This window comes from Lissotriton vulgaris, chromosome 4_1, assembly GCF_964263255.1.
Source record: "Lissotriton vulgaris chromosome 4_1, aLisVul1.2, whole genome shotgun sequence".
NCBI classification, from domain to species: Eukaryota; Metazoa; Chordata; class Amphibia; order Caudata; family Salamandridae; genus Lissotriton; species Lissotriton vulgaris.
The window spans coordinates 1,059,029,509-1,059,054,938 of NC_141691.1; the positions used below are offsets into that span (position 1 = coordinate 1,059,029,509).

Genomic DNA, 25,430 nt, shown 5'->3' on the forward strand with positions numbered 1-25,430 from the left:
GGGTGGTGATGAACAGAGTGTCTGAATTAAGCAGACCACTCTTACCCAGTCGAGAGATCAGGGCTTGATCCATCACCGTTATTTAGCTCACTTCATCACCCCAGTTCAGAACCTGGCTATATGCAAATTAGTCTGATCCAGTACCTCATGGGAACAGGACAGACCAAACTACCAAACCAATTCTTCACCGGAAAGGAGACAAGCTTCCGGGGACCGGTTTCTGGCATTTCAGCCGTCGTCGGCCTGGCTTGCTTGAATCCTGGTGGTGCAGTGAGCAAGGGACTCATGTCTGAGTATACCCTGCCACACCTGTAGTGGCCAAAAACGATTCAGAAAGGGGGTGGTGATGAACAGAGTGTCTGAATTAAGCAGACCACTCTTACCCAGTGAAGAGATCAGGGCTTGATCCATCACCGTTATTTAGCTCACTGCATCACCCCAGTTCAGAACCTGGCTATATGCAAATTAGTCTGACCCAGTGCCTCATGGGAACAGGGCACACCAAACTACCAAGCCAATTCTTCACCGGAAAGGAGACAAGCTTCCGGGGACCGGTTTCTGGCATTTCAGCCGTCGTCGGCCCGGCTTGCTTGAATCCTGGGGGTGCAGTGAGCAAGGTACTCATGTCTGAGTATACCCTGCCACACCTGTAGTGGCCAAAAACGATTCCGAAAGGGGGTGGTGATGAACAGAGTGTCTGAATTAAGCAGACCACTCTTACCCAGTCAAGAGATCAGGGCTTAATCCATCACCGTTATTTAGCTCACTGCATCACCCCAGTTCAGAACCTGGCTATATGCAAATTTGTCTGACCCAGTGCCTCATGGGAACAGGGCAGACCAAACTACCAAGCCAATTCTTCACCGGAAAGGAGACAAGCTTCCGGGGACCGGTTTCTGGCATTTCAGCCGTCGTCGGCCCGGCTTGCTTGAATCCTGGTGGTGCAGTGAGCAAGGGACTCATGTCTGATTATACCCTGCCACACCTGTAGTGGCCAAAAACGATTCAGAAAGTCCCTTGCTCACTGCCCATCAGGATTCAAGCAAGCCGGGCCGAAGACGGCTGAATTGCCGGAAACCGGTCCCCGGAAGCTTGTTTCCTTTCCAGTATAAGAATTGGCTTGGTAGTTTGGTCTGCCCTGTTCCCATGATGCACTGGGCCAGGGACAGACTAATTTGCATGTAGCCAGGTTCTGAGCTGGGATGGTGCAGTGAGCTAAAAAACGGTGATGGATCAAACCCTGATCTTTGGACTGGGTAGGAGTGTTCTGCTTAATTCAGATACTCTGTCCATCACCACCCCCTTTTCTGGGTCGTTTTGTCCACCATAAGCGTGGAAGGGTATACTCAAATGTGAGTCCCTTGCTCACTGCACCATCAGGATTCAAGCAAGCCGGGGCGAAGACGGCTGAAGTGCCGGAAACCGGTCCCTGGAAGCTTGTTTCCTTTCCAGTATAAGATTTAGCTTGGTAGTTTGGTCTGCCCTGTTCCCATGATGCACTGGGCCAGGGACAGACTAATTTGCATGTAGCCAGGTTCTGAGCTGGGATGGTGCAGTGAGCTAAAAAACGGCGATGGATCAAGCCCTGATTTTTGGACTGGGTAGGAGTGTTCTGCTTAATTCAGATACTCTGTCCATCACCACCCCCTTTTTTTGGGTCGTTTTGTCCACCATAAGCGTGGAAGGGTATACTCAGATGTGAGTCCCTTGCTCACTGCACCATCAGGATTCAAGCAAGCCGGTCCGAAGACGGCTGAAGTGACGGAAACCGGTCCCCAGAAGCTTGTTTTCTTTCCAGTATAAGAATTAGCTTGGTAGTTTGGTCTGCCCTGTTCCCATGATGCACTGGGCCAGGGAGAGACTAATTTGCATGTAGCCAGGTTCTGAGCTGGGATGGTGCAGTGAGCTAAAAAACGGTGATGGATCAAGCCCTGATCTTTGGACTGGGTAGGAGTGTTCTGCTTAATTCAGATACTCTGTCCATCACCACCCCCTTTTCTGGGTCGTGGAATATTTATTGACACAAACATCCCTTTTGATTTTGGTGGATGTGCTTTTCTTCAGTAAATTTTCTCGTTTTAAATGTGATACTTTCTGTTTAGCTACTGTCAGAATTTCATCCAGGTATCCCCAACGCTGAAATTGCTTTGCCATTTCTTCAATGTCTTTGGTGCTAGTTGTCTCATCAGAGGTTATGCACTTGATTCTGATGAACTGTGACAGAGGTAGATGCTTCTTTAAGGATGGGAAATGGAAACTTTGAAAGTGTAGCGCATTATTGCGATCCGTTGGTTTCCTGCATATCTGTGTCTTAAAGCCTCCTTGATGTAATTCGATGTTAACATCCAGATAGTTAATGCGTGACTTACTGATTGAGTAAGTGAACTTGATTTGGGGGTGACGCAAGTTCCGTACCCTGATGCATTCTTCAAGATGTTCTTTCTTGTCCTTTCCATACTAATAGAATATCGTCAATGTATCGAAGATACAACTCCAAGTGATCTGACCAGACTTGCTGATTCAGTATATGTTAATCTTCAAATTTTGCCATAAATATATTCTCATATGTAGGTGCCCCCGTAAAGCCCATTGATGTTCCCTTAGGTTGCAGAAAAAATGGATCCTTCCAGGCAAAGTAGCTATGGTATAAGCTAAATTGTAAAAGCTCAAGCAGAAAAATGCTCTGTTATTCCTCCAAATTGCTCTTCAACAACATCAATTCAACCACTTCCATACCTTCAGAATGTGGTATCGATGTGTACAGGGCTACAACGTCAATTGTACATAGCCATAAGTCATCTGTATTGTGAACCTTCTTCTGCTTCAGCTTATTCAAGCAATCAGTTGTGTCTTGTACGTAGGATTTCCAGCTCTGTACTAGGAGTTGCAAAAAGTGATCAATGTATCTCCCAATTGGTTCATGAATTGAACCACATCCCGCAAAACAATAGGGCGAAACGGTGGATCTTGTGGGTTTTTATGCATTTTGGGTAGCATATAGATATGCGGGCGTGATGGAAATTCAGATGTTAAGTATTGACAAGTACTTTCATTTATCCAGCCTAACTCCACCGCTTTTGTTTTTTAAGATAATGGTGGATGAGATTTCATTTACATGCGGATGATGCTGCTTTAATAGCCAGAACGGCGAATGGCCTGCAGCATCTTTTAACAACGTTTGCATCCTTTATGAAATATTTGGTTCTGGATGTACATTTTTTCGAAGTCCCATGTCATGAACATGGGGGTAAAGGCGTAGAAATGCGAAACCTCTTCCTGTGAGGGCAATAAACTTACTCAGATTACATCATTCCCATACCTAGGAGTATTATTTGTTGAAAGGGGCACATGGGTTCCTCAAGTGAAAGCTAAAAGACATTTAATGGCTAGATCTACCATTGCAGTTTTAGATTTTTCCCGTAGATTCGGAGCCAAACCGATATGTGCCATGTTAAACATTTATAAGGCGAAACGTCTTGCTATCACAAGATATGGTTCTGATCTTTGGGGTTATAGGGATGTTGGTGAGGTCCAGATAGTCGAAAATAATATTTTAAGAAATTTGCTGTCTGTACCATCATCAACTTCCACCTATATCATACATCAAGAGCTGGGTTTAGGTTTTATCTCAGATATCATAGGCATGGCCCCTTTACTTAAATGGATTAGTATCTGGATAAATCCAGATCTAGAAATGAACCGTATCATTATTCCCGATTGTCTTACACTTGTTTTAGCAGGACGTATTCCGTGGTTAAATTACGTTAAAAAATCTGGACAAAAAGAACATCTTGAAGAATGCATCAGGGTACTGAACTCGCGTCACCCCTAAATCAAGTTCACTTACTCAATCAGTAAGTCACACATTAACTAATTGGATGTTAACATCGAATCACATCAAGGGGGCTCAGACACATGTATTCAGGAAACCAACGGATCGCAATAATGCGCTACACTTTCAAAGTTTCCATTCGCCATCCTTAAAGAAGCGTCTACCTCTAGGTCTGGTTGCTTAGTGGACTAATGCATCCACTGTAGGGGCCTGTGTTCAAACCCGTCTGGTCCACTCAGCCTTTCATCCATGTGAGGTCGATAAAATGAGCACCATTGAGTTGGATAACAATAAACATCTGTTATTCAGCACCTTGAGACCCTAGCTTGGGTGATACGTGCTCTTTACAAATAAACATGTTCTGTTATGTTATGTTATGTTATGTTATGTTATGTTCTGTCACAGTTCATCAGAATCAAGCACTTAACTTCTGATGAGTCAACTAGCACCAAAGACATTGAAGAAATGGCACAGCAAATTGAGCGTAGGGGCTACCCGGATGAAATTCTGACAGTAGCTAAACAGAAAGTATCACATTTAAAACAAGAAAAATTACTGAAGAAAAGCACATCTACCAAAATCCAAAGGGAAGTTTGTGTCATTACTCCAAGGCAGCAACAGCTATCAAAAAAATGCAACTTGAAAAGATGGGAAATCATCGAACAAGAACTGGATTTCAAGGAGGTATTTGAAGCAAAAGCGATGTTTGCATACGCCAGGTCAAGAAATTTACGTGAACTGTTAAAGAAACAATGGGATGTTCAACCACAAACAAAGCATTTAGGAATGCGAAAATGCGAAAATTGTGGGCATTGTGGCATTGTGATCACAGGCAATATGTTCACTCATCCACATTCGGGCAAAACAATAAAATTCAGACATACCTGTGATTGCAATTCATGACCCTGTTGGTTGGTTAATGTAGGTCGCACTTCACGCAAAATCAAGTTTAGAGTTAATGAACATAAAAATACTATCAGAGCCGTCTGTACCAAATCAAGCTTATCAACACATTGGACAGAGCATAAACACTCGATACCCCAGTTACGTTTTACGGTATTTGTCAGAAATTGGATTTTTAGTAGGCCCTTGCTCACCCCCTTGGTAGCTTGGCACGAGCAGCCAGGCTTATCTTAGAGGCAGTGTGTAAAGCATTTGCACATAACCAACAGTAAGACAGTGTACGCATCACAAAAGGACACCACACCAGTTTAGAAAAATATCCAATATTTTTATATAATTAAAAGAAGTTCACAGTTCAAAAATAGGTTGATTAAAAAGAGTTCCTTGTGTGGATAGCCCTGCCCGGTCTTCCAGGGCGTCGTGAGCACACAAATCCCATAACAGTTCTGGCTGACTGCTGGGTCGCAAACCAACTACGATGTCGGGAAGACCCGCAAACAGTACCCTTCAGAGATGCAGGGCGATGGGGCCCTTAAAGTCACTCGCATTGCGGTCGAGCTCCTTTCTGATGGGATCCGGAGTGATGGTGCCAACAGGCGTTGGGTGCTGCGGTGTGAAGCTCAGCGGTACGGAGTGCGGTGGCCCCAGGTCGCTGTGCGAGCAGTGGCTCGGTGGCGGCGTCAGATGGCGTCGTCGGTGAGACCAGGATCGCGGTGCGAGATAGAGGAGGTGCTCATCACAGTGCTAGCAGGTCACGGTGCAAGCAGCGGCGTTGTTGTTGCTGAAGCGCTGTCGTCGGCGGACGAACTAGTGTCAATGACACCGGCGTCGGTGGGCCAAGGCTGCGGTGTAGGATGAGGGCGGTGCATTGTGTAACTTAGAGCGGTGCCCCCGAATCATGGTGCAAGCAGCGGCGTAGATTTTGTCTGGAAGTGGCGGCGTCAGGAAGGCCACGGCGTCATCGTGTAGCAAGGTGGTGCAGAGTGCGGGCCCACAGGTCACAGTGCGAGTAGCGGCTCGGTGATTGCCTCAGCAGGCATCGGTGAGACCGGGTCGCGGGGCGGCGTGGCGGCAGTGCCCTCTGCGGTGCCTTCAGGACACAGTTTCGGCAGCGTTGTCGTAGACGTCGTCGAGTGGCCTTCAAAACACACAGTCCCCAGTGCTGTGGGTTGAAGAACCTGAAGACTTTGCTGTTCCTGAGACTTCGTGAACAGGGGACAAGCTCTACCTCAAGCCCTTGGAGAGTCTCACCAATTCGGTTGCAGAAAGTCCAGTCCAGACCTTTCACTGCCGAAGAGACAGAAGCAGCCACTACAGATCGGCCCAGCAAAGCACGCAGCAAAGCGGTTGTTCCTTTTAGTAGCTTCTCTGGCTCTTCTTCTGTGCAGTCTTCTTGATCCTGATGAGTTCTAAAGTTCAGGGGTCTGGGACCCAGTATTTGTACACAAAAATCCTTTGATCTTCCAGGCAGAAGGTGTCTGTGTCCGGCCAGAACCAGTTGGGCCTTCTCTGGTGTGAATTCCTGGCAGGAGGTGGAGACGGCTTTGTCAGAGGCAGACCAGGCCCTTTGAGGTGCAAGGAAATCTCCTCCCTCTTCCCCCCATCGTAACCCAGGTCTGTTTAACCCATTCCTCACCTACCTAGACTATTGGGAGCCACCCTGCTTCCCAGCCATCTGTCGTCCAAAAACCAGACAGGCAATCCACATTTCTTCAGAGGCATACGAGATGACCGAGCAAAATAATACCCACTTTCTAAAAGTGGCCTCTATGAACTCAGAATGAAAAGGGCACCCTCGCTAAAGGCTGCATCTTTAGACACTGAGTTCAGGCATACCAAACTTCATTCACTTATACCTTTTTCGGGCTACGTATGTGGGTGGCACAATCCGTGCTGCAGGCCCACGAGTAGCGGTTGACTCACATGCCCAGGCACCTGCAGTGCCCTTTACTGGGGACTGAAAAGTAAGTCCCACATCCAATCATAACACAATTTACCACAGGAGCACCAGCGCTTAACCCCTGATCAGCAGAGAGAAAAGCGAACCGAAACGTTATACCAGCAAAAACAGAGTCAAAACCGGGAGGGCTGAAAGCAAAAAAACTCTGGGGAAACACGCTAAAAGAAGCCAAGTCTAACGCACGTCCCTTCCAGCTGAAAGTAGGGGGAACTACCCACACTCCTGGGAGTTCTCCTCCCTAAGGCGGAAGAACAGGGACAGGCCATCTGCATTGGTGTGTTCTGTGCCAGGACGGTGTTCCACCATTAAGTCCATTGCCTGTAGGGAGATGGACCACCTCAGCAGTTTTGGATTCTCCCCCCTCATCTCTATTAACCACCTGAGGGCAAAAGTTTCCCTTTCTATGGCAGTCAACCTTTGCTCCATGGGAGTAGTCTCCTGCTAAGGAAGACTACCGGCTGGTCTAGGCCTTCTTCGATCAGTTGTGAGAGCACCGCTCCCACTCCATGCTCTCACACGTCTGTCTGCACAAAAAATTCTTTGGAGAAGTCGGAGGCCTTGAGCACGGGGGCCATGCACATGGCGGCCTTCAGGGTATGAAACTCCCTCTGGCAGGACTCAGTCCAGATCACCTTTTTCGGCTGCTTCCTGGAAGTCAGTTCAGTTAAGGGGGCCACGATGGTGCCATATCCCTTAACAAACCTCCGGTAGTATCCTGTAAGTCCTAAGAAGGCCCTCGCCTCGGTCTGAGTCCTGGTGGGCTCCCAAGCCAGGATGGTGTCAATCTTGGGCTGTAGGGGCGCCTCCTGGCCGCTCCCTACCTAGTGTCCCAAGTACACCACCGACCCCTGCCCGATCTGGCACTTACTGCTCTTGATCATGAGGCCAGCCATTTGCAGCACCCTCAACACTTCACTGAGGTGTGGCAGATGTTCGTCCCAACTGAAACTAAACACCGCGATGTCGTCTAGGTATGCAGCGCTGAATTCCTCCAGCCCGGCCAACACCTGGTTGACCAACCTCTGAAATGCTGCAGGGGCATTCTTCAAGATAAAGGGCATCACACAGAACTGGTAATGCTCGTCCGGGGTCGAGAATGCAGATCTTTCTTTGGCTCCCTCGGTTAGGGCGATCTGCCAGTACCCTGACGTTAAATCGAACGTACTCCGGAATCTGGCCGCCCCCAACCGGTCGATGAGCTCATCGATTTGGGGGATGGGGCGTGCGTCAGTCCGTGTGACGGCATTGAGCCCCCGATAGCCAACACAGAACCGCAGTTCCGGGGCAGCACCGGGCACCGTTGCCTTTGGGACCAAGACCACGAGGCTGGCCCAGGGACTGTTGGACGACTCAACCACCCCGAACGCCAACATCTTTGAGACCGCTTCTTTGATGCTGGCCTTGACCCGGTCAGCCAACCTGTAAATCTTATGTTTCACAGGGGGGCTGTCACTGGTATCCACGTTGTGGGTACACCAGTGAATAACACCTGGGATCAAGGAGAACAGTGGGGCAAACTACTCCCAACAACTGGCGACAATCACTCTGTTGCTCTGCGGTCAGGGCCGGGGAGAGGGTCACACCATCCACCGATCCATCCCCCTCTTGGGCAGACAGGAGGTCCGGGAGAGGCTCACTCTCCGCTTCATCCCCATCGTCTGTCGCCAAGAGCATGCTCACTTCGGACCTCTCGAATTGGGGTTTGAGGCGGTTCACGTGGAGGACCCACAACGGGTTCCGAGGAGCCTGCAAATCCACCAGGTAGGTGACCTCACTTTTGCGCTCCACCACCTCAAAGGGCCCCGTCCACTTGTCCTGCAAGGCACAAGGTTCCACAGGGACCTTAACCTACACTTTCTGTCCAGGTTGAAACTCTACCAGAGTGGGATTCTGGTCATACCGCTTCCTCATTTCTTCCAGGCTGGCCTCAAGGTTCGCCTGAGTGAATCTACTGAAGCGGGCCGTTTGGTTGCGGAAGGCCAGCATGTAGCTGAACACATCCTGGGCTGTCTTCTTGGGAGCGGCCTCCCAGCCCTACTTCACCAAGCTGAGAGGTCCTTGCATGGGGTGACCATACAAAAGCTCGAAGGGGCTGAACCCGGGAGACTTCTGGGGTACCTCCTGGTACGCAAAGAGCATGTATGGTAAGACATCCCACTTATAACTCATGGGTTCAGTGAGACCCTTGATCATGCCCTTTAAGGTCTAGTTGAAACTTTACACTAGACCGTTTCCTTGGGGTGGTAAGGACTGGTGAATTTGTACGTAACACCACACTCCTTCCACAGGGATGTCAAATACTTTGATATGAAATTGGTTCCCCTGTCGGAAACCCCCTCTCTGGGGAACCCCACACAGTAAAAGATCCCCATTAACGCCCGGCCCACCACTGGCGCCGTCATTGTCCTGAGAGGGATTGCCTCCGGGTACCAGGTGGCATGTTCCGCCAAGACCAGGATGTACCTGTTGCCCATGGCTGTCTTGGGATCCAGTGGCCCCACAATGTCCATCCCTACCCTTTCAAAGGGTGTCCTTACCACAGGGAATGGTTGGAGAGGCGTCTTGACCTTCCTCCCACTCTTGTCACTTGCCTGGCAAGTTTGGCAAGACCGACAATGCACATCTGACTGCCTTCGCATTTGAGGCCACAAAAAGTGGGTGACAAGCCGGTCAAAGGGCTTGTCCTGCCCCAAATGTCTTGCCAAAGGCACGTCATGAGCCAGACCAAGTAGGAAGGTCCGGAAGCACTAGGGTACCACCATCACAGGTTCCGCGACCTTAGGCTCGCTGTACAGGAGATCATTCTCCCAATAGATCCATTGTGATCCGGACTGATCACCAGTCGCCTGGGCTGCGGCCTGCCGCCGCAGACCCTCCAGAGAAGGGCACCCTTTCTGCTCCCGGCAGAACTCCTCCCTGGTGGGACCCCCTTCTTGCTGCCAATGGGTCAGCTCAGAGATGTCCCCCAGTTCAGCTACCTGCTCCCCTGTAGGCACCGGGGGGCCCCCTTGAGGTCTACCTCCTCCCGGGCCATGGGAACCTCAGGGACTGGTTTCCCACACCACTTGCCCTTTCACTTGGCAGGGACCTGGGCCACTGTCTCAGGCTCCGGGTCCCTCTGATCACCCTCTTGGGCTGCCATCGACCGAGTGGACACGCATGCCCACTCTGGCAAACCCAACATCTCCAAGTGGGACCTGAGCTCAACATCCTTCCATAAGGACTGCTCCAGGTCATTACCGAGAAGACAATCAACAGGCATGGAAGGGCTCACAACTACCCGCAATGGACCTGAGACCCCCCCACACTCGAAGGGAACCTGCGCCACTAGACACAGGCGATCTGAATTGTCGACTCCGATCACCTGGTGGAATGCCCCGGGGACTACCTGCGTTTCAGCGACCCGGTGACACCGAACTGAGGTCACACTGGCTCCAGTATCCCTGAGAGCCTCTACCCTTTTCCCGTTGATGGTCACCTAGGTGCTGCATTTCTTTGTGTTAGGGCACCTGGGCTCCAGGGACCATCTCACTGTCACCCTAGTGAGACGAGGGTCATTTCTGCTGGGTCTCTACCCTCCTGTTGGGACTCCTCCTCCTCCCCAAGCGCTATGCTGGCCAACACTTTGGACTGCCCACCGGTGGGTGGCTGTGTCCCCTTTGGGAACTTGGGGTCTCCGTTCATGTGTCCAACTAGTCACATGCAAAACACTTGCGGGGGCCGGTCTTGGCAGGTTTTCCTGTTGAGGCCCATTACTTCTTATCTCTGGGGGTATGAGAACTTTTACCCTGATTTTTATTTTGTGGCCCTTTCTAGAACTCCTGTGTTTTACCCTTGTCCCCCCCCACTTTTCGGCTGGGACCCTGCCCACCTTTGGCTGAATGTCCCCCAAATGATTTCCTGTGGCCCCTGGTACTCACCCAGCGGTCCGCCTCCATAGCAAGCTTCCTGGGGTCAGTCAGCTTACTATCTACTAGGTGCTGGCGCAGACCTGCAAAACATAGACTGGGCAGGTGCTCCCATGCAATCAAATTGTAGAGCCTCTTAAAATCTGTCACATTGCAGCCCTTTACCCAGCCATCCAACGATTGAAAAAACCCATCCACACATTCCAGCCACGTGTTGGCATCAGATTTCTTCCAGGACCTAAACTGATCCTTGTACTTTTCAGGGGTGTGGCCATACCTAGTGAGAAGGGCTTCCTTCATATCAGCATAGGTGAGGTTAGGTACCTTGCCCAAAGCTGTCAAAGTATCCCTGGCTTCCTCTGGAAACAGAGACCACAATCCTGCTCCCCAATTCTTCTCAGGGACCCCATTCATGTGTATCACTGCTTCGTAAACCTGAAACCACCTCTGTATGTCATCCCCCTTCTTGAACGCTCAGCCTACATTCTTCAGGATGTGTACGATTAGGTCTGCCTATCTTGACGAGTTGCTGCCACCATCTGAGCTGGTTCTTTTCTCTCAATCCAACTCCTTCATCCTAACCTCATGTTCCAATACCATTCTCTTCTCCTCCATGGCCAATCTAATATTTTCTAGCTCCGTGGCGGCTCTTCTTGCTTCCCGCCTGTCCTCCAGCTCTTCTGGGGACAGGCCTCTGCTGCCTGGTCGGAAGGGTTCCTCCCTTCCAAAAGCACATCCATCCTAGGACTAGGCTCCCCCGCCTCTCCACTAAGGTCACCAGATTGCCCACTTGCATCTCTGGCTGCTACCCAGGCCCCTTAGCTCCTTTTATAGCTCGTCCTTCCTAGTGAGGCCTCTGACTTGGACTTTTAGTTTTTTGCACACGGACTTCAATTCTCTCACAGTGTAGAGCTCCAACCTATCCGCCTAAAAGGCTATGTCCATGGATGCAACAGATGATGCTATTGATTCCGGCATGACGAAGCAGGAAGTTCACCTGGCAAGATCACTAAAATCGGCCAAAACGAAAACGGGTTAGTATGTGGCACGTAATGGTCTGCGATATGGCAGAAGTGCACACCAGTCACTGTAAGTCAAGTTTAAACCCAGGTCCGATCTTCACCGCTGGCAACCAATGTCAGAAATGGGATTTTTAGTAGGCTAGGGCATGGGCCAAAGCCTGGCAAAAACCACCACTCTAGTCAGGATAAGGGAGTTACACGTCTAAAATAATCCCTGCTCACCCCTTTGGTAGCTTGACACGAGCAACCAAGCTTATCTTACAGGCAGTGTGTAAAGCATTTGCACATAACCAACAGTAATACGGTTTACGCACCACAAAAGGACACCACACCGATTTAGAAAAATATCCAATATTTTATATATAATTAAAACAAGACCAAAAATGATGAAAATCCACAATACTATACTTAAAAGTTCACAGTTCAAAAATACGTTGATTAAAAAGAGTTCCTTGTGTGGATAGCCCCGCCCGGGCTTCCATGGCGTTGTGAACATACAAATCCCAAAACAGTTCTGGCTGACCGCTGGGTCGCAGGCCAACTACGCTGTTGGGAAGACCCACAAACAGTACCTTTCAGAGATGCAGGGCGATGGGGCCCTTGAAGTCACTTGCGTTGCAGGTCGAGCTCCTTTCTGGTGGGATCCATAGCGGGCATCAACAGGCGTCGGATGCTGTGGTGTGAAGCGCAGCGGTGCTGCGTGCAGTGCCCCCAGGTCGCGGTGCGATCAGCGGCTCGGTGGCAGCGTCGTCGGTGAGACCAAGGTCGCGGTGCGAGATGGAGGCAGTGCTTGTCACGGTGCTAGCAGGTCACTGTGCAACCAGCTGTGTTGTTGCTGAAGCACTATCGTCGGCAGACAAACTAGCGTCGAGGACACCGGCGTCAGTGGGCCAAGGCTGCGGTGTGGGATGAAGGCAGTGCGTTGCGTAACTTACAAGCAGTGCCCCCGAACCACGGTGCAAGCAGCGCCGTCGATTTCGGTGGGAAGTGGCAGCGTCAGGAAGGCCACAGCGTTGTCGTGTAGCGAGGCGGTGCAGAGTGCGGGCCCACAGGTTGCGGTGCAAGCAGCAGCTCGGTGATGGCGTCAGCAGGTGTCACCAGAGTGGCGGCTATGCCCTCTGCGGTGCCTTCAGGACACGGGTTCAGCAGGGTCGTCATAGATTTCGAGTGGCGTTTTTCAGGTTGCAGCACAAAACACACAGTCCCCAGTGCTGCGGGTGGAAGAACCTGAAATCTTTGCTGTTGCTGAGACGTCGTGAACAGGGGGCAAGCACTACCTCAAGCCCTTGGAGAGTCTCACCCGGTTGCAGAAAGTCCAGTCCAGGCCTTTCACGGACAAGACAGAAGCAGCCGCTGCAGGTCGGCCCAGCAAAGCACGCAGCAAAACGGTTGTTAAGTTCAGGGGTCTGGGACCCAGTATATGTACACAAAACTCCTTTGATCTTCCAGGCAGGGGGTGTCGGTGTCCGGACAGAACCAGTTGGGCCTTCCCTGGAGTGAATTCCTGGCAGGAGGTGGAGACAGCCTTGTCAGAGGCAGACCAGGACCTTTGAGGTGCAAGGAATTCTCCTCCCTCTTCCCCCCCATTGTAACCCAGATCTGTTTAGCCCTTTCCTGACCAACCTAGACTATTGGGAGCCACCCTGCTTCCCAGCCATCTGTCGTCCAACAACCAGACAGATAATCCACATTCCAGCAGAGGCACACGGAATGACTGAACAAAATAATACCCACTTTCTAAAAGTAGCTTCTATGAACTCAGAATGAAAAAGGCACCCTCGCTAAAGGCTGCGTCTTTAGACGTTGAGTTCAGGCATACCAAACTTCATTTACTTATACCTTTTTCGGGCTATGTTCATGTGTGGCACAATCGTGCTGCAGGCCCATGTGTAGCCGTTGACTGACAAGCCCAGGCACCCGCAGTGCCCTTTACTGGGGACTGACAAGTAAGTCACACATCAAATCATAATACAATTTACCACAGGAGCACCAGCGCTTTACCACTGATCAGCAGTGCGAAAAGCGCACAGAAACGTTATACCAGCAAAAACAGAGTCAAAACCGGGAGGGAAGAAAGCAAAAAAACTCGGGGGAAACACGCCAAAAGATGCCAAGTCTAACTGTACTTGAGAACATTGTAGTGAAACCACACACAGACCCACATAAGTATTTGGCACAAAGAGAAACTAATTGGATACACACTTTGCACACACTCATACCATTTGGATTAAATGATAAGTTGGAAATGGCCTGTTTTCTATAAATAAGATTGACCTTCTGGATGACCAGTTTCTTAAAAATGTACCACTTGCTTAATTAACGTGTATAAAGACATATTTCATTATTTTTTCAAAAGTGCACTTTTCCTTTTATGTAAAAGAATTATGTATTTAAAATATTCAAGATTTTCTAAAGGGCAAGACACATACATTAGCCTGTTATCCAGCTAGCTGGGCGTACTGTCACATCAGAGATTATTGGTTTTCTGGTAGCTACCCTGGAATACATTAACTACATATACAGCAGGGTATTCAGGTATAAGGGGGATACATATCAACTACGAATTCAGCGTGGAATTAAGGACATGAGGGGAATAATCTAACCAGTAGCAGCACCATGTAGGTAGCACACTTGGTTAGCCGGATGGCATGAGTCTTTTGCAGTTGGGGTTCGAACCGTCATTTTGATTAGGGAAGTCATACATTTTATTATATTTTTTTCAGGCTTTTTTTACAGGTTTTTTCCGGTAATTATACTTCAGCATTTAATTCCACGAATGGTAGTTCTAGGGCATTTGGTTTCCTTAGCACTTTTAGTGTAGGTTGAAACTTGCTTGAAGTTGCGTGACGGACAGTCTGTCTTCCATCCCCATGATTTATCATGTATTAACGTCATGCGCTGGTCTGAAATTGAATACTGTGAGGTTGATGGCAAGGACCCAGGAGTAGAACTTAGAGGGGGCGAGGGACGCACTGCAGTAAGTTTGTTTTCTTTTACAAATGTAGATACACATCATTCCTGTAGATTCTTATTTTGGCAATTATGGGCGCATTTAGGTTACAACTGACATGTTTTCTGTTTTTTAGTTAGAAGCTGTCCAGAATTGTCACGGTGAAGCCGGCAAGGTGTACGATACGAGGTAACCCCTGCGGCAAATGCTATATTTGGTTAATACTTATGTTACAGGCAGTGAAGTCACTAAAATTTCAATAGTTTACATCTATTTTTTATTTGTCTTTTTATTTTTGTAGTTGAGGCATGAAGATTAGATGCGATTAATTTTATGATTGGACTGTTTACGGTGTATTTACCAACCCTCAGGATAGCGATTGAGGCCTTACAGAGGAAGCGTCTTTTTTTCACGTGAGTTACACCTCTTAGTATATCTCAGTATAGATTATGGGTGCCTACTCTTGAGTGGCACCGCTGATTGACCCTTTGGTTCCGTTTTTGTTTTTGTTTACAGTCCTGTATATAAGCGCTTTGCCAGTGGATAGGTGAGCTTTTACGAATCATATGTAGATATGATGCAACCTCTTGGGGTTATAAGGGGTCTTGTATTCATTATATTAGGTGCTTCGCTAGTGGATATGCTAGTGGGTAGACTGGTTCACACACACTTTCAGGTGTTTTATGGTAACATACATTTTGGTGAAAAGCTTGAATCGCTTTATACATTCTTCTTGGATGCATTTATTCATTTGCGGAATACGGTATACCCCTGAAAATCCTTTAAATTGAATTACAATATACATTAAAAGCATGACTTTGTCAGTACCACAGACTAGTAAGGAATTTAATTTACTGTTGTTATTTTTAGTGTTCCCCTGACGAAGGGTCTTCCCGAAATGCATTGGGACACACAACACTACATGGGAATTGTAACGTTACAATGAATATGAAATTGAAGTTTATAAGTGCAGATTTTCTTATTGCACAATAAAAGAAGAACAAAAAAACTGTATGAGGAAAGTTACTGAACTGATGAGTTCTTGAATACGTTGATGCCATATGTTTCTTAAGATAATGGTGGATGTGATTTAATTCACATGTCTTTACATCACTATGGTCTATTTTGCTTAAAAAATCTTTAAAATTGTCATAAACTGCCAAAATTGATGCCATTATTGACCTGTGATAAGTGCTCCTTGTAACTTTGTGACATTCTTGTGTCACAATTGACTGTGATTTATTTTGCCTGACAGGAACTGGTTAGGTACACAAGGACACACCAGTGAGAAACTGTCTAAAAATGTGTCTAATAATTTGTTTAGCTTGTAAAAATTAAAGTGTGCAGGTTATAACTTTTTCAGCTATTGGGGTCAAGCCCAACAATCACCTGCAAAAACAATCCTTCTCTTGCTAAATGGCCTTAAGATTCCGATAACCCCAAAAGGCAGCACCCTATAGAAGTACTTCAAGACATTTCATTTTGCAGATCTGTAACAGAGGTAAGATAGGACTGTTGCCGATTCATTTTGAAAATCTAAAAAGGCACTACAAGCCAAGGCAAAGCGGGAGCACCGCTTTGATATACATGGTAAGATAGGACTGTTGCCGATTCATTTTGAAAATCTAAAAAGACACTACAAGCCAAGGCAAAGCGGGAGCACCGCTTTGATATACATGTCAGCCAACTGTTCTACTGTTCAAAAGTAACCCCCATATAGGGAAAATCAGGCACCCTAGTAACCGGATGTATGTCATTACATCGCATACTAATACCACGCGTGCCATTACAACACGGGTATTACTATACGATGTCAATGACAACGACATGCCATTACATTGCATACTTTTTTTTTTTTGATAATCAAGTTTTATTGAAATTTTAAACACAGAAAGAAACATTTGCATCAGGTCACATCGCATACTTTTACCACGAGTATGCCTTTACCACGCATGCCATTACAACGCAAAGGCATGCGTGGTAAAGCTATACTCTTAGTTAAAGTTTGCAAGGTAAGTGACAACCCTACCCCTACACCTACACAATACACTACTCCCACCCCTACACTAACCCTAAAACACTACTACTCTACAACACTACCCACACTACTCCCACCCTTTCACTACCCTAAACCCTAAAACACAATACACTACAACATTATCCACACTACTCCCACCCCTACACTACCCTAAACCCTAAAACACTACTACACTACCCACACTGCGCCCACCCCTACACTACCCTAAACCCTAAAACACTACTACACTACCCACACTACCCCCACCCCTACACTACCCTAAACCCTAAAACACTACAACACTACCCACACTACTCCCACCCCTACACTACCCTAAAACACAACACCACCCTACCCTAAACGACTACCCCCACCCCAAGCACAATCACAATCACAATCTTTCCTCGTGGTTCCAGCGTCGCCGTCTCTGCTCCTGCTTCCTGCTTCCTGCGTCGTCAGAGAAAACAGCCGCAGTTTCCTCACAACGACGTGGATAGCCATTACATCGCATGCATTGTAAAAGCGTATGCAATGTAATGGTATGCGTGGTTTTTACCACGTGTTGTAAAATCGCATGTGTTGTAACGCATGCAATGTAATAGCAACGCGTGGTAAAAAACGCGTTGTAATAGCTGTTCCACCTAGTAACCCTAGTCCCCTTTAAAACTATTAACATGGTTTTGGGAGATTTTCTCCCACACACCATGTATTGTGTTTTTCTACTGTTTACATTCAGGTTCCGGTTATTTCCAAAACGTTGACAGAGGTGAACAAGTTTTTAAAGCCTATTGGTCATTCAAGCCATCAACATGTCATCATCTGCATAGAGTAGGAAGGGCACATCTTTCCCATGTGTGGCCAAAAAAGTGTTCAAACCATTAATATACAATAGAAAGCGTATTGGTGCCAGCACACATCCCTGTCTGACACCTTGTCGTAGGCCAAAATATTCTGAACATTCACCACCCAGACTGAATCTCACTGACGCAATTTCATCCTAGTGCAGAGCCCTTAAAAAGTTGACCAATGAAATAAATAGCCCTAACGCCATCAAGTTATCCCATAGTTTTGACCTATTCACCCTGTCAAAGGCACTGCTCAGATCCATGAAGGCGAGATACACGGTCCCTTGCTTTTCTATTACATATTTTCCAATCAAGAGATTTAGGTTCAGGCACTGGTCCATAGTGCCTTTACCTTCTCTGAATCCATACTGCACTGGGCAGAGAATGTTCTGAGACTGGACTCGGGTTTCCACACACTAAAATAATACACCTACCACCTTCACTACAGAGTTTAGCAAGAAAATTAATCTGTAACATGTAGGGTCTTCTTTATTCCTGTTATTCAAAACAAGTACTATAACTGTAGATGTCCAAGTCGGAGGACGTCCACTGGACTCTTAATCCCTTGTCCTTAACCATTAACTAGTCACGTCTTGCACAGCGTCTGAACTAGTTCCTGGTAATTCTGTCACCCTTATTTCAATTGGGTTGTGGTCACTAAAACCGGTATTATGCTCAACCCCTGGGCTCACAAGGTTCACAAGTGTTCTCGATATAAACAAGTAATCAATGGTTGTCCCTTACCCTATTCAACAAATGAAGGTAAATCCTTGGACGGACAAATCGTACATTGCAGAGTCTGCGTCCTCGAAAGCTTGAAATAGTTTGTGCCCCTTTTGATTTTAAGGGTATATGGGGGGGGGGGGCGGAATCTTCAACAGTAAAAGGATTACTACCAATTTGGTTAGCACTCAGCTTAGCATTAAAATCCCCCATCAGTATTACATTAAAAACATTAAGATAAGAAAGCTGCCTTGCCTCAAGAATTGATATCGCTTGAAATAAAACCACATTCTCAAACTGAATTATAAAAGTTGACCAAGAACAAGTGTAAATCACAGAAATAAACCACCCATAAAATTTGAATCCCCAGCTGGCTAATGGGGATAGGTACAACCTTCAGCTGTTTAGAGATACAAATTAGGATAGCAAGGCCTTAATGTCCAAAAGAGGGACTTGCTGCAACATTGTAACTTTCAAACCCATCTGATACTACTGGCTCCCCGGTCTCCTGCAGCATGAGTATGTATGTATGTATAGGCAGTTATATAGCGCACTACTTACCCGTTGGGTCCCAAGGCGCTTCGAACGCTGCAAAACCCTTCCTGGCTTCCCTGAGAGATGGTCCCTTAATGGGTATCTCCAGGGTGAGACCAGGCATCCCCGGCGGTCTGGTGGGGCCGTTAGTGAAGATGAGGCAAGCTAATGCCCAGAGTTGCCGAGTGTGATCGCTGATCAGAGTGGGCACCGAGGCGAGAGAATTATCGAGTCCGCTGACCCTGGTCCAGAAACCTGCCGCGCCGGGAATCGAACCCTGGTCCCGGGCCGTCCTCTGCTCTCGGGTCTGCCGCCTCTAACCAGTGAGCCACACTACTTCACTCGGACTTCGAACTGGGTACCAAAGGTAAGCCATTCCGGGTGTAGGAAGGTGGCTACCTGACTATGGTTACCCCAGATTTTTTGCCTTGTGTTTAGCTGGTTTTTGACTTAGTTGGCCTGGTTCCCTGCTATTCAGGGCCCCAGGCTATCTGCTCTCTCTGTAAAATGGATTCCATGTACCCTAGGTGCATAACTAGATTGGCTTGGGTCACCTTATCAGCCCCAGTACAGAGCACTATAGGTGCCCAGGGCATAGGTGCATCCAAAGCCTACCAGGGGCTGCAGCAAATCTTTTGCCACCCCTGGCTGGCTATCTAAAATTGACACAACTGGCTGATCACTCAGCTGGGGCAAGGTGGTGTAATCACCCCTTGCTTAGATATAGTATGCCTATATCTAAACCTATCTGGACACATATAAACCTGTGAGTCACTCCTATGGCAGGCCTTAACAATCCTGAAGGCAGAGTGCGTGGTTTAATGTGAGATGGTGCTCTAGCATGACCTGAGCCTGTCTGCAGCTGTTGGGACCAATTCCCTTAGCTGTTCCGGGATAATGCCAAACCATATACTATTAAGTGCATTATAATCCTCGCGGTTATATGTCAACTTTGGTTTGGCTTTATCAAAACATGTCGTGTAAGGTGTCATACGAATTGGAATACTACCCCCTCGCCAGTCCTGGCGACGGGGGTAGCATTCCACCCCTCTAGAGGGGACGGCATGTTACTTTTGCTAAAACACGGTTGATTTTTAAAAGAGCCTCAGATCCACAAAATGGATGCTTCTGCCACAGACACATGTCTGACCTCCTGCTGTTGACCGAAACTCAGCAGAGGAGGCCTGGGCAAAGGATTTCCTGTCACAGGGAGGTGTCACACCACCCCAGACAGGAGATAGTGGATTGTAGCAGGGAGGTTTGAAAGAAACCAGACAGTGCCTGGGGAGCACAAGGCTTCCCCTTGCATAATCCGGTCAAACCGGTTCTGGGGCAGCCCAGCCCCAGCTCCAGTGAGACCTGGACAAAGGAAAGGGGGTGTAACCACCCCCCTTCCTGGTCCCACCCATAGGGGAGGGACCTAGCAGGAGATCCACCCCTCAGATTGGAATAAGAGTGGGAGCAGTGCCAATGCAACTCAGATCATCCTGAAATCAACTTTAAACTAAGAAGACGACTGGACTTCGACTTTCTGATGAATAGAAGACTGAAGAGCATCTCCCTTGTGGCCTAGGAGGGGCCACCCTGTGAACACAGGCACCACCCAGCACCTCGACATCTGCTTTGCCGCCGCCTCCCGCCGGAGCCCGAGTGCAGAGCCTGACAAGACCCAGCTTCCCAGACTTCTCACAGCCCGATCCACAGTCCCTGCAAAGAAGGGACCCGTGGAGGCACCGGGAGACGTGGGAGCGGACATCTTGAAAGACCCCCGAGACGCTGACTGCGCAGCACCCGAGGCACCCTCGACTCTGTGCTTTGGGGTTTGAGAAGCCCCACAACCGAGCAGCATTTGCACCAAAGATCAGCCCTCCAGCATCTCCACGATCTGCGTGGGGCCCTTTTGCTTTTTGCCACTCGACTCGCCATCCCGGCCGCTTGTCACGTGGTCAGCGGCCATCTTGGCGACGAAACCTACGATTTACACTATGGGTCTGGTTGCTACAGACCTGCCCTCGCTCCTGTAGAAAGGAGTACCCGCTCTGACCTTGCTGGTCCGAGTAATAAGCCTTTTTCACTTTCCCCGTGGCTTGCATTAGCCAAGGCTTGTTTGCTTCAATCGAGTTGCCGACACCGCCATCAGCTAGAGCCTTCGAGGGACAGCTCGTGTTCGACTCCTGGACGTCCTTGACCTCTTCGTGTCTACGTGGCTGCAGAGAGAAGCAACACCTCATCACCTGTTTGCACCCGACTTTGCCTGGTTCCAATCTGGTTCCACGGTGGTCACTGGTCAGTGACTTTGAACATTGTCCCCTCTGCTTTCAGGTCTTCACCACTTCAGATCCACCCTTGGATCCACCGGACACTTCTCCTTCACATCGCCTGCAGCATCTTCAGCTTCAAGCGCCAAGAACCTGCGTGTCAAAACCCGACGCTACTTCGACCCTGTGCACCCACTTCCTGTGGGTGAGGTAACATTGCAACGCCGGTGTCCCTACACTGGTACACACCTCTAGGGTCTGTGTCTTAAGTTTTGTTCCTCTAGGTTCAGCGGAAGTGCCCTTAAACTAACTTTGTGTAACTTTTACGCACCATTGACTTTACATTGGTGCAAGCCGCACTTTACGTGCTACACCCGAATCCCGCGGGCTTTTCCCGACTTCAGCATTGCTAGTCCAGACTGCTCCCAGCGATTCCCTAGGCCCTAGGCCTAACCACTGTTCGATTGGTATCTCTTATACTACTTTTTTAATATATGGTTTGAGTGGCCGCCCGCCCTCATCCATAATTCTGCAACTTTGTATGTTATACTGTGCTTTTGATTTAACGCTTGTGCCCCTTTGCTCATAAAGAGTACTGGGGATTAATTTAGAAATAAACACATATATTTTTATAATATATACTTGTGTGGTGTCCTTTCATTTGATTACAGGATTGTATGTGGTAAAACAGCTCGCTTAACACGACCTCTTAAGTTAAGCCTTTAAGGCTGCTTAGTCCATGCTACCACTAGGATAGCTTGTCTAACAAGGTTGACTTACAACCAGACATCTTTGGGGTTTGTTTGGACTGATACCAAGTGGTTCCAGAATTGGAAACACTACATATCAGGCCAACTTCTCACACTGAAGAGTGTTCTAATAGATGGGTTTGGCTTAACCACTGAACAGTACAGGTTGAAGTTCAGAGACACCCAGAAGACACAGACTCAGGACTGGACTGATTTTGTTGATTGTGCAACTAAGGCTCTGGAGGGTTGGCTAAATGGCAGCAAAGTACATGACTTCACAGGATTGTATAATTTGATTATGAGGGAGCAGATCCTAAGTAATTGTCAGAACCAGCTCTTACACCAGCACCTGGTGGACTCAGATTTGACCTCTCCCCAAGAATTGGGAAAGAGGGCAGATAAATGGGTCAGAACCAGCATTAGGCCTAAGAATCAGGACAGTAACCAGAAGAAGGAGTCTACCAAGCCTCAAGATAAGGGTGGGGATAAAAGTAAAGAAAAGACTTCCCCAGGGCCCCAAAACTCCAAGAATGGGGGTGGGTCCCAAGACACTTCATCAACTGAGAAAAAGCCTTATTGTCATGACTGTAAACAGGTTGGGCATTACAAAACAGACAGCTGTTGTCCCAAGAATGGCAGTAAAGAAAACATACCTCCAAAGCCAGCTCCAACACCTCCTGTTACTGTCAGCAGTAATCCCCCAGGAGGTGGGAGCACACCCAGGAATCTGGGTGGGTTTACTTTTGGAGCCCAGGAGGACCCTGGCCTATCCAGGTCCCCATCCCCAAATGATCTCGTTTATGAGACTGGCATGGGGTTTGCCAACTTCTCTGATTGCCCAAATACCTTGAGCAAATATAGACAAGAACCCATCATCAATGGTTTGAAAGTTGAAGCCTTTAGAGACACAGGGGCTAGCATCACCATGGTGACTGACTGTATAGTCCCCTCTAAGCAACTTTTACCTGGTGCCACATACCAGATAACAAACATTGATGGCATCCAAACAAATCATCCCCTGGCAGTAGTAAGTCTCAGCTGGGGAGGTGTCATTGGCCCAAAGAGAGTGGCAGTGTCACCAAACTTGCCTGTAGACTGTCTACTGGGTAATGATTTAGAAATCTCAGCCTGGGCTGAGGTTGAACAGGAAATCCATTCTAGAATGGTAAACTCCAATGGAAAGGTTAGTGGGGCTGTAATAGCTACAGCCCCAACCCAAGATGTCCTTCCTGAAAAGGTTGGTAGGGCTGAGCAACTCTCTGCCCCATCTTTACCAGAAGCTCTTCCAAAACAGAATAGCAAAGCTGTTATGATAACAGCAGAAACCCAAACTGAGTCTCCTCCTGAAAAGGTTGGTGGGGCTGTGATGGCCACAGCCCAAACTCAAACAGATATGTGTGTTGTGAAGCCTGAAATGATGGATCACTCCACCCAAACTGAGAGCATGGAGGAGGAAGAGAAATCTCCCCCTCACCAGACAGTAGGACAGGATCAGCCTCCTCAGGGAACTGATCTTACCCCTGATGAAGGAACTGCCCCAGAGGTTGTTAGGCCTGGCCTGACAGAGCCTCTGATGGCAGTGGACCCTTCTCAGGTGGGATCCAGTCTGGAGCAGGTAACCTGCCCCTCTTTACCTTGCCTTAGTCAGCCCAGGGCTGCAGAGGACAAGAAGGACAGTGAGACCCAGAGGGCTCCCTGTCAAATAAAGCACCCCCATCAACAGATTAGGGGCACCAAAACTAGTAGCCCTAGTAAGGTGAAAACTTTAAAAACTCCTGAGGGAGCCCCCTTAAAAGTAGTTAGGGACCTCCCACAGATGGATTCTGTTGGGCACAGCCAAACCTGGGACCCAAAGGGCCCAAACCTGAACTGCCCCTCCAGCAAGCCAAACAGAGGGACCCAGCCTCCAGCTTTAGGTAGCCAGAGGTTGACCCTGAGAGCTCAGTGCAACTCAGTTGAAGAAAGAAAGGCACACATGGTGGAAGATAATTGGAGGAAGTTGAGCACAAAATTAGTGGAACCTCACTTCAATACCCCATATCCAAACCAACCTTTAACTTTGCAGAAACACACCCAAGGTAGTGATTCCCTATGGTGGAGACCCTCTAATACCCCTAGGGTGAGGGACTGCTTAGTGGACCATGAGACAGGGGGTACCCATGCTAGTGCAGGTACTTCCTTATATGGCCACTTAGGCAATATAGGCTTACCTGGCCAAGGATAGCCTTATCTCCTTTCGTTTGGGGGGGGGGTTGTGTAGGAAGGTGGCTACCTGACTATAGTTACCCCAGATTTTTTGCCTTGTGTTTAGCTGGTTTTTGACTTAGCCTGAGGCCCTGATTAGCAGGGAACCAGGCCAACTATCTGCTCTCTCTGTAAAATGGATTCCATGTACCCTAGGTGCATAACTAGATTGGCTTGGGTCACCTTATCAGCCCCTGTACAGAGCACTATAGGTGCCCAGGGCATAGGTGCATCCAAGGCCTACCAGGGGCTGCAGCAAATCTTTTGCCACCCCTGGCTGGCTATCTAAAATTGACACAACTGGCTGATCACTCAGCTGGGGCAAGGTGGTGTAATCACCCCTTGCTTAGATATACTATGCCTATATCTAAACCTATCTGGACACATATAAACCTGTGAGTCACTCCTATGGCAGGCCTTAACAATCCTGAAGGCAGAGTGCGTGGTTTAATGTGAGATGGTGCTCTAGCATGAGCTGAGCCTGTCTGCAGCTGTCGGGACCAATTCCCTTAGCTGTTCCTGGATAATGCCAAACCATATACTATTAAGTGCATTATAATCCTCGCGGTTATATGTCAACTTTGGTTTGGCTTTATCAAAACATGTCGTGTAAGGTGTCATACGAATTGGAATACTACCCCCTCGCCAGTCCTGGCGACGGGGGTAGCATTCCACCCCTCTAGAGGGGACGACATGTTACTTTTGCTAAAACACGGTTGATTTTTAAAAGAGCCTCAGATCCACAAAATGGATGCTTCTGCCACAGACACATGTCTGACCTCCTGCTGTTGACCGAAACTCAGCAGAGGAGGCCTGGACAAAGGATTTCCTGTGACAGGGAGGTGTCACACCACCCCAGACAGGAGATAGTGGATTGTAGCAGGGAGGTTTGAAAGAAACCAGACAGTGCCTGGGGAGCACAAGGCTTCCCCTTGCATAATCCGGTCAAACCGGTTCTGGGGCAGCCCAGCCCCAGCTCCAGTGAGACCTGGACAAAGGAAAGGGGGTGTAACTACCCCCCTTCCTGGTCCCACCCATAGGGGAGGGACCTAGCAGAAGATCCACCCCTCAGATTGGAATAAGAGTGGGAGCAGTGCCAATGCAACTCAGATCATCCTGAAATCAACTTTAAACTAAGAAGACGACTGGACTTCGACTTTCTGATGAATAGAAGACTGAAGAGCATCTCCCTTGTGGCCTAGGAGGGGCCACCCTGTGAACACAGGCACCACCCAGCACCTCGACGTCTGCTTTGCCGCCGCCTCCCGCCGGAGCCCGAGTGCAGAGCCTGACAAGACCCAGCTTCCCAGACTTCTCACAGCCCGATCCACAGTCCCTGCAAAGAAGGGACCCGTGGAGGCACCGGGAGACGTGGGAGCGGACATCTTGAAAGACCCCCGAGACGCTGACTGCGCAGCACCCGAGGCACCCTCGACTCTGTGCTTTGGGGTTTGAGAAGCCCCACAACCGAGCAGCATTTGCACC

General features: G+C 48.5%; 2 protein-coding genes across 2 annotated transcripts in view; both read left to right on the forward strand.

The window, feature by feature from the left end:
- Window positions 1-25,430, forward strand: part of LOC147722860 (kinesin-like protein KIF17) — a 1,643,424-nt gene that overhangs the window by 903,723 nt on the left and 714,271 nt on the right. The window lies entirely within an intron of this gene.
- LOC147722862 (uncharacterized) lies at window positions 22,000-23,925 on the forward strand. Its single transcript, XM_086965287.1, has one exon. It carries the CDS (start codon window positions 22,000-22,002, stop codon window positions 23,923-23,925), a length of 1,926 nt encoding a protein of 641 aa, XP_086821413.1.